Consider the following 13,501-nt stretch of genomic DNA (forward strand, 5'->3'; position numbering starts at 1 on the left):
ACATCTACATGGACACTAAATGGCATCAAGGAGAGGTCTAAAACCCTTGAAACTGGGGGTTTTCATTTCCTGAATTGACGTGCAGGGCTGGGAATGGACAATCACAGGTTTGTGTAAACCTAAATCTGTGTTAGAAAATTTCTCACCAAACTATCATGTTTAATTAACTTAGATTAATAGTGATTTCACGTTCATTTCACCTATTGCCTGGATCTGAAGTTCTCGCTAATACAGAAAACATCATCACTTATTTTAAACAGCATCATACAAGGACCCACCTGGTGCTTTCCCCCTCTGTCACCCATGCAAGTAAACAGAAGAGATAACAGCAAGCACAGTATAATAAAACCCAGGGCTGAGGGGTTTTATCTGTGGATTTACTGTGTGCTGCTGTGATCTTACTGAGAGTAAAGCTATCTGCACCAAACAGGCTCATAAATGGAAGACATTATCAGCGCAAGACCATATCCCTTAAACAGTTGACTGCTTGGATGTTTTCACCTCCCATTGATTTCAGCAGGAATGAAACTCAGCAGGTCCTACAGCTGGTACCACTAGTGCCAGGGAATTCAACTTTTTAGGGAAACAGCCCTTTAAATGAGCAGGAGCAGGTTTTGTTGATGTTATTGTTAAGGCACCTTCCTCTCTCTACCACTAAAACAACTAGGAAATAAGTATCTCACAACTGACTGTCAGAAGGAAGTTTTGATTCACCTGGCCAATTTTCCTCATCTTCACTCCGAAACAGGGATCCAAAAACGGTCAAAAAGCATACGGACTTTGCAAATCTCAATTGAAAACACTCTGGGAGCATTTCAAATGGCAATCCTGAACCATGAAGTTTAGTACATTTAAGGACATCTCCTCAAGGTCAAGAACAGCTGGGATGGAAGAGCCGATTTGATGTTTCCCTCCAAAGCAGGAAGAGCCTGAGCCACAGAGGGTACCAAGGAGTGCCTCTCAGGACAGGATGTTTGGGTGCTAAACTCACTTTCTGTGTCACAGCCTGAGTGATTGGGACCGTGTGGGACTGAGTCCAAGGCTCCTGCAGACCCCCAGACACTGCAGAATGAGAGGCACAGGGATTCTGGACAACATCTCAAGTGGCCCATGAGATCCTACCAGACCTTTCCTTCCAGTTACCAGACCTGCAACAGAGTGTTCCTGACTGGTCAAAAGATACAGCTTCATTTAATGCAACGTAAACAACAATTCTGCAGGTTCAGCCGGACAAAACTGTTTTGAAACATAAATGAAACAATGCTAACTAAGACAAAGTTACAGCTTTAAAAGGAAAAAAACAGAGAGAAAGAAACTGAAGGCTAAAACCAAGGAAGAGGTGATGGTGTTTTTTAACCCCACCTTATTATTTTGTATGTTTGGCTCTGTGTGGTTTTCCGTTTCCTTATTCTCAGCTTCTCTTTCCCTCGCTCCTGCTCCCCCCATGTTCCTCGTTCCCTCCCACCAGCCCCCCACAACAGTCCTCTAATGTTTTCTCTCAGCCTCGGTCCTCTACTTCCTCCTCCTCCATTAGCCTCTTTCTTTATCACTGTGTTCCTCCAAATCTCCTCTACACTGACTTACATCCCTTTTTCTACTGGCCATCACTTAAGCTATTTCTGAAAAGCTTTTTAGGCTGTAGGGCTACCACTCTCCTTCAGAAAAACTTTTCTAATACGGACTTATTCTACAGGTGCCAAAGGTTCATTCTCTCTCTCTTCTTCTCCACACCAGCCTAAAGGAGAAGGCAAACCTGGCCAAGAAACTCTGGCTCAGCTTAATTACCTGGTCAAATAAAGCACCATCTCCAAAGAGCCTACCAAATGCTGAAAACCAAGCAGAGGTAAAACCGAGCTACGTTATCTGCTTTTAATGTTAACCGACAGAAATCACTCAAGAGCTGTGTTATCTCAAATACTTAATTTACATAAACTTTTGATCTTTGTCCTCCACACAGCACTGCATTCAGCTGCACATTAAAGTATACTCTGAGCTTCAAGCTTGGGATTCAGTTGAGCCCGTTCAGCAAAGGTTGTACCCTTATACACTGCTGAAGAGGGATTACCCCAGTGCTTCGAATTCAAAACGTGCTTAAAGACACTACTCAAATTAGGGCTTCAGTAACATAATCTTAAATCAGCATTTATGTTATCTGGTTTTATACCACTGCCATTTTTGTCACATAAAATGTGCTCCAACTGTCTGTCTAATACCTAGGCATGCATTTATTATTTTCAAGCACATCCTGCAGGAAAAAAAATTAAAGAAAAATACCGAACGGTGGATGGGGGAGGAATATCAAAGGACAGATAATTGACTCTGAAGGCTATTCATGCAAACTCCACTCTGCTGCTGGAGTCCTAACAGTTGAAGACATCAAATGTGGGGGACACTGTTTCACTGACATTCAAGCAAACTAAGACAAAAACAAAGTTCGAATTTCCTTGAATCTTCCACAAGAGCGTTATCATCCAAAAAAAAAAAAAAAAAAGATGACTTAAGGGATAATGTAAGAGAAAAAATTGTTTTTAGCATATTCAAAAACTGAATATCCTAAAAGTAGGATTGTCTGTATAGTATTGCAAAGGTTGAAGTCAGCATGAATTACGCACCATGAAGGACTTCTGGCCTAAATGTGGTTGGAAGCTTCCTTTTCATATCAGCTTTAAGAAGACATATTGCAAGTGTTGATTTTATGACTCAAAATAGGTCCGCTTATATTTAGTATGGTAAGGAAAAAGGGGGCGGGGGGGGGTGTTAGAAGAGATAATGGGCTTCCTATCCAATAAAGGGAATCTGTTTTTTCTCATTTCCCAAATTCCTCCAAGAATTAACCAACCACCAGATCTATCCAGCCACAAAGTGGAAGTGTGCCTTTACAGACTGGTAGCGGTGTGTGCCAGTCAGAGGTGAGTTTTTTTAATTAACAAAGTCTGTCTTAAGCAAACATAGTATTTGCTTCCACAGATGGCAGAAGTTGCTCAAGATTAAAATTGTGACTGCGCATGGACAAATACCTCATTTTTTTCAGTTGCAATATGCTTCTAACTCCTAAACTACTAACCATAGCAATAACGTACTTTCTCCCCCTTAAGTCAAGTAGTTAAAAATGAATTAAAGTCCCAAGAGCCAAATTAAGCCTTGTTGTGACTCTACACCACGTTCAGGGGAGTCCTCCCAGGGATGATTTTCACATTAGTCTTTGGGAAGCCCAGTGATCCCTACTATAGCTTCTCTGCGTTGGCACACACCAGATGTTGACCAAATACCTAAGGATTCCTCCTGTGTTGCTGATTCCCAGTATCAGCCTCACAAGCAGTAAATGGGAACGTCTGGAGGACACACGCAACGGCAATCCTGGAGGCAGGGTACCAGCTACTGATTACAAGCATAAGATAGAGAAGGTTAAAGCCACTCCAATGCCCACTGTATCTCATGGGTCACCAGTGACCAAAGGAGGACATGCAAATGGCTTCAGACACATCCCATCGGTCAGAATCACAGCTTTGCTCATGAACCGTCAGATCCTATTGACACTTACTAAGTGTTGTTTGCTGCAGAATTATATGGGCCAAAAAAAAAGTATTTTTTCAAAATTAAACCCCCACTTTAGGAACCTCTTTAACTCACTTTGGTTCTGTAGACAGGCTTTAAAGCAAAGGAAAATCTGTCTCAGAGAGTCCGTAACTGTAGGTTAATTTCTGCACGAGGATGTTACTTATCATTTTAAGAGATTTCCCTTACAGTTTTTTATAGTGCCCTGCAGTTGTGCCCGGCAGAGGCTGACGGGTCCAACCGGGACACCCAATGACGTCCGCAGCATCCTGTCCCTCTGCTGACAAAGGAGGAAACAATAACTCGGGGACACAAAGTATTTAGTAGCTGGATTTCATGCACATGTACTTCCACATGTTGCCCGAAAAAGAACATACTCTGTCCAAAACAAAAAGTGCAAAACCGTAACTGTTCTACCCTCTCCTCCAAGAAATATAAAAACCACATAATAACTAGCATTTATGTTTAAAAATAGCCAGGCGAAAATAAAAAGCATTTGTTCCACTGCCTGTTGTTCAGCTTTCAGGGGCGGCCCCGCAAGGCTGGAGACTGTAAATCAAACCACTGGCATTTGCTTACACAAGGGCTGTGCTCCGAGCCGGCCGCCCATCCACCTCCGCTGGCGGCTTTCTAAAGCTCGGATTTGTCTTTTTGCAGTGGTGTTCAAAACTGCAAGCGTTCACAGGAAGGGTGTAGAAGACGTTTCAGAAGAAAACTGAAACGTCTGCCTTTCCTGACATATTACAAGCTAAGCTGAGATGGAATTTAAGAAATTTCCAGTCACCTTGACCCTTATGCCATTACCCAGTCTGTACAAGGTAGGTAGAGAGGAAGAAAAACATCTCCATGAGAATAAAAACATCTTCTGTTCTCATTTACTTTGGGAGCACATGTCCCTGTGGAGCTCTCGTGCACCTTCTGGCAAGGGGCTGCAGAGCTGAAGTCACACGAGCTGCCCATCGCTGCGTAGGCGAGTTAGCTGGGGGCACGACAAGCCCCGACAAGGAGCAGAGCAGTGAAGGCTCTCCAGGAGAGCCAAGAAGTGGCAAGCACTCCTTCTCCTCCTCCCCCAGCAGGCAGGGCCACTGCCTGGACCGCCCAAGGAAGAGCTGTTCCCACCCATGTCCTCATGTCACCCCTGCAGAAAGGTCCCAGGACACCAGAGCGACCCACAACCGAGAGCTTCGGCCATGCCCATGGGTGGTTGCATGCTACGGTCCTCCGTGCAAGCTGCTGTGGGTCTGGCTCGCCCACAGGGCTGCAGAGCTGGTGGGGACCAGCTGAAGCCATGATGCAGAGTAAGAAGCTCTTGGCTATTAGCCTGCGTGCAGCATCCATGGCACAGGTGAGGAAACCAAGGAGCAGAAGAGGGAACAGGTACTTACTGACCTGACATGTGCTGCCAGCTCTGGAGATGGCAAACGATCGTTGTACCAAAAACGAGATCCGTGGCTCTCCCAGGATAAGCTTCATCAAAGAATGGGACCAACCCTGAGAAAGACCAAAACGCCTGACACGCTCACTACCTAATTTAGCCAGGGCAAACGCATTTGTTCCCTTCCATGTCAGGATCCAGTAAATCGAAGCAAATGAACCCTCCCAGTTTCCCACCACCTTACTTGACCCTTTTGGAGGGTAACTCCGGGTACCTCTGGGTATCCATGTGTTGGGCATTTAGCTGGCCCCCGAGGCAGCTTGAGGAAAACACAAGCAGAGGAAGCCCCAAACCTCCAGGCGGAGGTGGAGATGACGGCAAGGAAGTCAAACCACAAGTCCAAACTACAGCCCTCCATCAACGGAGGATGGGAACTGAGCACCTGAGCCACTGAAGCTGAGAAGAAAGAAGCTGCCCTGCACTCAACAGGTTTTTTTCTGAGGCAGCACCCGAACTGTGGGGGAAGGTGGGGTCAAGTTTAGCAAACCTGCCTAAAGCCAGCTCCGCTCCCTTCCAATGCACCTCTCAAAACCAAAGAGTAGGGAAGGAAGAAAATGGTACCAGCCCTGATCTCATCCAAACAGGGACCATCAAATCAACAATCCCAGTTAGGGGACTGGGCAAATGGCATTTGGAAGAAGGAGCAGAAGGGAGGCAAAAGAAAAGGTGGCAGTCTGAAAGCAACCGGAGCAGAGCTGTGGCTCCAGCCTCCCTGGAAACGCTCCACTCAGCAAGGAGTTATCTTGAGAAATTTTAGAAAGAATATGTCTTATCCGGCCTGTACACCTGCAGAGTCTGCAGCACCCACACAACAGCCAGCTCAGACACAACCCATCGCTGGCAAAATTCACCAGCACTGTAATTTGTGAACACCATCATACGCAAAAGCCCTGCGGGTTCCGAGGCCTTTGCCCACGAGCAGCTCAGCTAACGCCGCTTTTGCCTCTTCCTTAAACTGCCCTCTAGCTGCAACACACCCTATCAATAAGGCAAAATATCACCCTTGAAACAGGTTGCACCATCAACCAGAGTCTCAGAAAACATAGTTTAAATGTAAATGAAAAATGGCCTTTGAATATGGCTTGACTTGAGCCAGTTAAAAGGAATCGCCTGATGAGAATGAGAGGGTTTTTCTTTCCCCCCCACATTCCTCGCGCGGAGAGTTTCTGGTTGCTCCACACATTCTGCCTCAGCACTACTTCACTGACTGGGGCTAAAACTGCATTCATCCCAGTTAAAAGAGTTTATTATCAATTCAACTTCCTTATTTTCATAGAAAGAATTTACTTTTTTTCTCAGAATTACTGTAAAACAAGAAGTTCCACATTTTTTTCAGCCAAATCTAAGAAATCAAAAAGAGGGACCGGAGCAAGGGGCTGGGGAAACCTAAAAATAAAACAAACCAAAACCAATTAAAAACAACCCAATTGGTAACACTATAAACAAAAGAAATAAATACAATTTGAGAGACAGTGAAGCTACAGCCTGCAGGTGATATTCGGATGATAGCCACAGCAGGGTCTCATTCCATAGGCGAGTTATGAGCAGCGGACGGGAGCCGAGAGCTGGTTATCAGTGGACCGGAGTCGACCACGTGCGGTCCTCCCAGCAACTGGCACCAGCCACAGGGTATTCTTTTGCTGCCCAGCTGATTAGTAATAACGAGCTTCCCCTTCAGAGGCTTTGCAGCTACTGAAAGTAAAACCTGCTTCACGTCCTCCCTTCTGCCGCTTCAAAAATCCAGTTTGGTTGTACTGCTGGAAACGAAAGTAGAACGTGGCCCCCGTGCTCATCTTTTCCTAGCAGGATATTCAGGTCATAACCCAGTCTACTCACTTTCTTAAGCAATCCCACCCAAAACTTTTGGAATATATGAGTAAATAAAAATGTTTTGTAGATACGCCAGGAAAGCAGTAAGGCCAAGGTCATATGAAATCCCGAATTCTGTTAAATTCTGATAAATTGTTTACCTACATATTTGATGTCTACATTGAAAAAAAAATGATTTAGTCATTTAAACGTTCTATAAATTAAACAGAAAAGGGTAGATTAGGCTTCTGAACATACTTATTGACACAAAAGAAAAGGCATTTCTCGTTTGCTATGTAACTCGATTTTTATGCGCTATTTTTCAAAAAAAAAAAAACAAAATGACCACAGTCTCAGTCTTCTTCAGTATCCTGGTAGACTATTCTGGTAGACTGTTCTTTTGAATGGCAAAGCAGGGCAATGGGGTATGGAAATATGCACGTGTAAGTGCAAACTTCAGAGTATTCTCCACCAAGGAAGAATGCCATTTCCCAAGGAAATGAGGCATATGTAGTCACACTAACCGTGTGTCTGGCTGTCTGCCCTTCAGTTCCCTGTGGACTTAAAATCATTGTCCAGTTTTACACGTGATTTGATGTTTCACTACAAGGCAAAGAAATAAGCGGCTAGGAGAGAGACACAGATGAGGGCTCCTTTGATGGAAAGGCTGTGACAACAGACATTTCACACCGGTGACTCCACAAGACAGCCAGCCACGCAAAGTCATGATTCAAAAATTTCTCTCACGATAGAGCTACTTGTTTACATAATAAACCGTGAATGAATAAGTAGGTGATAATGAACCATTAACACGGAAAAAAAAAATATCACTTGTCAGTCTCTGTTCTTCTCTCAGACAGGTATTTTTCAGGCAAAATTTTAGAAGGCATACATTTACTTCATCAGTACAATTTTCTTCTTTTCGCAGCCACCTTTGTTGTCTGCACTACTTTGGTCCCTCTTGTTCTGTTTTACGCTACGGCACTGCAGCTGTGGTGGCATGCACAGCTTCCACACCCACGTAGTGTCACTGTCTTCAGTAGGATGCTCGTCTTAACATGCAGACCCCCTTGCATGTACCCAGTGAGAAGGAAGGTCCTTAACTGGTACAACCCACCCAGGGATGGGGTTTTGGTTTTAACAGCAGTGCTCCTATTTGGTTTGGGACAGCTAGGCACTAAGAGCATTAATAATGACAAACATATTGAAGTCAAAAGAGAAGTAAAATTGTTGTCTTTCATAAACACCAACACAAACGAAAAGATACTGTCATACGCGTTCAGTATAATAGCTACTTCAAGAAGAAGAGCAGGTACTTAAGCTTCGTGCTGAAAGCATACACTCTGCTACAGGAATTTGTTCTCCATCCAACAGAATCTAGATCTTTACATTATCGTGGCATGAAGACAGGAAAACCAGAGAGATTTTTCTCCTTAAGAAAACTATTATCGCATTCCCAATTACTTTAAATATCGAACAATTCTGAGCTCAGTTCCACAGCCTGCATGCGCAGACGCTGCACGCAGAGGCGCACGACATCATCGACGGTAATAAACTGTAGCCCATACCTAGCAACTGGAATCCAGTTGTGGTGAAACTCCTGAGGAAACCTCCTTCTCCTCCACAGAGGAAACGTCACCCCTTTTACAAACGTAGGCTTACCAACTTCGGACAGTATTTGCAGGCTGCATGCTAGTAGAACGCACACCAGCAAAGGACTCCTTATGAGCAAGAAAATGGAAACACAAACAGGAGGGTGAAGAAATGAAGTCTCCGGCAAGGAAAATGTAGGCACTACATTTGGGGAAAAAACTTTCTACGGTAAGAGCAGTTAAGCTCTGGGACACAACCCTGGGGAGAAGATAAACCTTCATGGTGAGTTTTTTAGGAAGGGGTGAGACAAACGTATGTCATGTTAAGTTATGAGAGGAACTTTAAGGCCAAAGGGTAACCTCTGAGTCTCTTCCAAACCTAACTCCTTTGGTCCTATAATGAACAGTCACAACACAAAAATGTAATAAACAAAAACAAAAGGAAAGGAGTAATGGAGGTCACTTTAGATGGTAGTTAGCAAGCCACCTCCCAAAGTCTCTCTGAAGGGCCATCAAAGTTTCCTCAGGAAGTGACAAAGACAAGAAACTTTTCCTTAGTCCTAAACCTGGCAATCTCTTCTGTGGTTGCCACACACGATTATGTCAGGACTTGGCAGAGAGCTGTAAATCGCTCCTCCAGCCTGCATAAAGAAAACGTTGGGAGCCAAGGCACATGGCACTCGGCAGCCACAGCCAGATTAGGAAACCTGGCAGATCTTCCCAGCCACACGCCTGGCCACATTTCAGCACCGAAGCACAGCTCAGGAACACACCAGCCCCCCTCTCCTTCACCCCCTCAAGAGGGTGCCCACTCAGGACAGAAACATCACGCAAGCCACATGGGAGCTGCAGTTCATTTCACCGCATAAACTGAGCTGCAGCTAAAACCTGCTCAGCCCCAGAAGCAGGTGGCCTCTAACAGAGGGAGAACTGCTGCAAAGAACAGACTGGACCGAGAGACCAGGAAGAGTTTGGGGTGACAAGACAGGACTTGGAGCAGATGCTCAAGCGTTTGCACTTACAAAGATGAACACCTTCCACCTGCAGATATGTCACTGCCCAACAGCGATAATTTACCAGGTGAAGCAGTTTAGGAGCAGGCTTGAGGCCATTCGCATGATGGCAACATGCTCAAGAGAGCTATTAAAATTGTAGCTCCACAGCTCTTACACCTAAGGCTGTGAGGCACTGAACAATTAGGCAGGCATCCTGTTCCTGCCAGCCCCACGGCAAGCCAGAATCATCTCTCCTCAAAGCACTGCCCTCCCAAACTCACAAGTAACAAAGCTCTGCGATCAACAAAGCCTGCCTCCCAAACTGACTCACACCTAGCCTTGAGCTGCCCCAATTTTCCTGTCATTCTCTTGCTGGTGTCTCCTTCAACTCGTATAAACCCCACGACCATCCCCTTGCTGCGCGCTACTCCAGGCTGCTCCAAATCTCCCATCACGTCTAGAGAGACTTTTAAAAACCCCGAGCTACTCTGGAGGAGGAAGTGAAAAGCAGATACCCAAACCCCAGTTATGATAGATTTATGTTGAAAATTAAAGGCCAGGTTCCCTCCTGTGCTACAGCATGACCTGGGCAATGTAGGGGTGCATCCAAGAGCTGATAATTTGATTCCCCATCTCTGCTGCGATGGCTCCTCGTCAAACAATGGCCCTGGAGTACTGTGCTAGCTTATAGGGCCTGGCAACGTGGAGCACAGCTCTGGTTTTTCTCTTCCCCTCTCCCCTCACCCTCCCATCCAGACCCTCTACAGAGACAAGCAGGGCTTCAGTGCTTGCGGAGAAGCTGGCTTTGCAAACTTTGCGCCAGCTGCGATTTTTTTTCCCCACTGGGGAATTCTGAGCTGGCACAAATAGCCCAAGCCCAGACCCTTCACACAGCTGGGGGCTGTAGGCCATCGGCGATCCTCTGGTTCGATTTACAGGTGCAAACTAGGGCTTTGTTCATAGAGAGGGATACAGGTTTACAAACCAATTTAATCCCTAATTTCTAACAAGGTTAGGAACCCATCTTGGACTTGGACATGCCAGACTTGATTGATTATCAGGGGATCTACTAGATACGATGCAGATTAACCTACCAGGTCCAGGACCTCTTGAAAAGACAACTGTTAAAATCTCTTTTGCTAGATCTGAAAATATATTTTGGGGTTATTAACATTAATGCCTGCACTTGTTCACATGGAGTGTGAGAGAGTCACATGGAGAGTCTCTGTTCTGAAAGCCTGTCTGAGCTTCCCAAGAGGCTGTGTCATATAAAAGAGTCCTCACTTTTGGGAAAACAGAGCATTAACCTCCATGGTAAATGAGATGTCTATGATCAGAAGTAGATGGTTTTCTAGGTCTACACCCTATTAAAACTCAGGAAGGAACATCTCACTAACTACTAAGCAACTATAACTATGGACACTTACGTCTCCCTAAGCATTCCCACCACCACCCTATCATTTTAATGTACCTACATAGTAATTGCATACTCCTAGTAACACAGAGCTGCTTTATAGGCTTCTTTTCCTGTCTTAAAAGTAGTAAACAATTGCCTTCCAAAACCTCCAGTACATTTTAATGTTACAGAACAGCAATAAATAATGGGCAAGAGGAATGTCATTCCACAAGACACTTCATCTCTATAAAATTACTGGATTTTCTGCTGGGGAAGAAAAATAAGGACATATCCACATATTCTACCACAGGCTCCTCAGGTTTGTATAAACCACATTTATTTTGTCTCTATGCCATTTTAAAAGCTGCAAGCAGAAGCTCTTACCGAGAAAGGAGGAATGGTCAACTGCAAAATACTTTGGGTTGAACTCTCCAGCGCCCTGGCACCATGTCCTGGCACTTACTCCAGGGCAAGGTACCCACTCCTGCCAGGGTAAGCGTCAACACAAACCAGAGAGAACTGGAGTGTCTGTATTTGGTTTTTAAATGTTTAACTCACTGGTACTGCACGAACGAGAATTCACTCTAAAACGCCTTCATTCATGCCGCTTTTCTGAATGCTTATGGAGATAAGTACCTAAAAGCAGCCTAACTCGCATCTGACAATTTGATTTTATTTTTTTATTTCGCAAATTAAGTAGCGATGCTCTACCAGCGACTGTCAGCGGAGGTGGCTCTGTCCTCCCAGCGGGGTCTGCAGCAACTCGGTGAGCGCATTTTGCCCGTGAATCTGCCGGCGTGAGAGGGGGCAGCCGGAGCCAAACTGCAGAGCTCAGCACATTGCTGCTCCAGATGTGAAAGACGCACACGCGGGTTCGCCAAAAAAGCAAAAGGGGGGGGGGGCGGGAAGGGGGAGGAAGCAGTGGCAGAAAGGGCATTCCTGTAAGGGGCCGAGCGAAGGAAGCTCTGAATAAACCCAGGCGAGTAATTAAACGAAGCACCGACCCAGCCCGTAGGTGACACGGGGACGAGGGGAACGGGAGAAGGACCCACCCGCAGGAATGTCTCGGGGATGCCGCTCCCCGCACCCCCGCCCCCGGTCTGTCGCTTCCCCCCGTTGTGGTAGGGGCTCGGCGAAGACGAACCGGACCCGAAACCCTCCCGCATCCCTTTCGGGGCTCCGGCACCGCAGGGAGACCCGACGCGGGACTGGGGCCGCCACCGCCCCCCGCGGCCCGGGGAGAGCCGCTTCTCCGCCGGCGACGGAACCGCGCTTGGGAAGCGCTGGGGGGCACAGGGACAGGCGCCCCCCAAAAGAGAAACCTTCACTCCCCCCCCCCCCCCCCCCCGCCCCGCTCCGCCCTTCTGCCTTTTAAAAAGTTCAGAAACAAGACAAAAACAAAACAAAAAACACCCCACCACAGCCTCGCTCCTTCCCCGGTGAGCGGCGGCCAAGTCTCGGCGTGGAGGAATTCACCGCGGCCGAGACCCCCCCTTTCCCCCAACTGCCCCCCCGCCCCCGGGCCGGGCCGGAGAGACGCGACACCCTCCGGGAGCGGGGTGAGGGCTGGAAGTGTCCCCCTTTCTAGCGAGCACCCCCACCTCCTTCAGCCCCCATCGGCGGGGTGGAGGCGGGGGGAGGAAGTGACCACACACACCCACACCCCCACATCCCCGCGGGTCCCCTCTACTCACTCCAAGCAGACACACTTTCAGCTCGCGTATCGCCATCATCTGCCCGGGGCCCGGCCGCTCCGCATCCCCCGCCCCGCCGCCGCCGCCGCCGCTCCGCACTGCCCCGCCGCGGCGCGGCACAGCTTCCCCCGCTCCCTCCCCCCCCCGCTCCGCCGCACCCCCTCTCACCCCTCCCCGGGGCCGCCCCCGCCGCCGCCGGTCACATGCGCGCGGCCCCGGCCCCGCCTCGCGCTGCCCGCCCCCCCCCTCCATCATCCCCCGGCTCCCGAGGGCGGTGGGTCCCGCCGGGGAGAGACCGCCGGGTCCCGCCGGGGAGAGACCCCGGTGGCGGGCACGGGTGGTTTGTGGGCTGGAGGAGGGAGGGTAAATCCGCTCGGTGCTGCGAACTCCGCGCCCGGGTCGCGGACGAGACGTCGTGATCGGGGAGATAATGGTGTAAATAGTTGCTGTTGTGGGAAAAATACCGGGTGCGAGGGCTGCGTCCCGCCTGGGACTGCACAGACGCTTAGTCCTACACCCCGTGTGCTGGTCTAGGTGCAGGGTTTTGGACTGCTTCGGTGGTTGTGAACCATCTGCATCCATCTACCATTTCTCCCCCCCCCCCCCAGTTTGACTTACTACGTTCATAAAACATTCTGGGTCACGCCGTTTTTACCCAGTCCTAGTAATGGGTAACTCCATTTTTACCCAGTCTTGGTAATACATACCCATTTTTGATTAAAACCGTCAGTGTTGGTAGGGCTGCGCCCCCATACATCAAAAAGTTCTGGTAAATGCTACGTCGCAGCTCATGTTGGGACCGGTCCACCAAAATCAATGATGGGGGGGGTCATAAACACTCTTCTCTGCTCCCGGTAGCCAATCTCCTAGAATTTATGGAGAAGAGTTGCATGCTATAACCCCCGAAATACAGAAAAGCATCACCTGTCAGGTATTTTAAGTCATAGCCTCCTCTCTACTTACAGTTTTATTTTAATTTTTTCACTAATTTGTCAGGTAGAATTGCTAAAGGGAAATGAAGAAAA

At 47.6% G+C, this 13,501-nt stretch overlaps 1 protein-coding gene across 1 annotated transcript in view; it reads right to left on the minus strand.

Moving 5' to 3' along the window:
* RAB31 (RAB31, member RAS oncogene family) overlaps positions 1-12,532 on the minus strand; it is a 69,010-nt gene extending 56,478 nt beyond the window's left edge. The window contains exon 1 of the mRNA XM_082479529.1: positions 12,477-12,532. Within this exon, the coding sequence (XP_082335655.1) occupies positions 12,477-12,515 (39 nt within the window). The 5' untranslated portion in view covers positions 12,516-12,532. The remainder of the gene's footprint in view (positions 1-12,476) is intronic.
* Positions 12,533-13,501: the final 969 nt, after the last annotated feature.

Source organism: Vanellus vanellus (assembly GCF_965231255.1).
Source record: "Vanellus vanellus genome assembly, chromosome: 2".
Lineage (NCBI taxonomy): Eukaryota > Metazoa > Chordata > Aves > Charadriiformes > Charadriidae > Vanellus > Vanellus vanellus.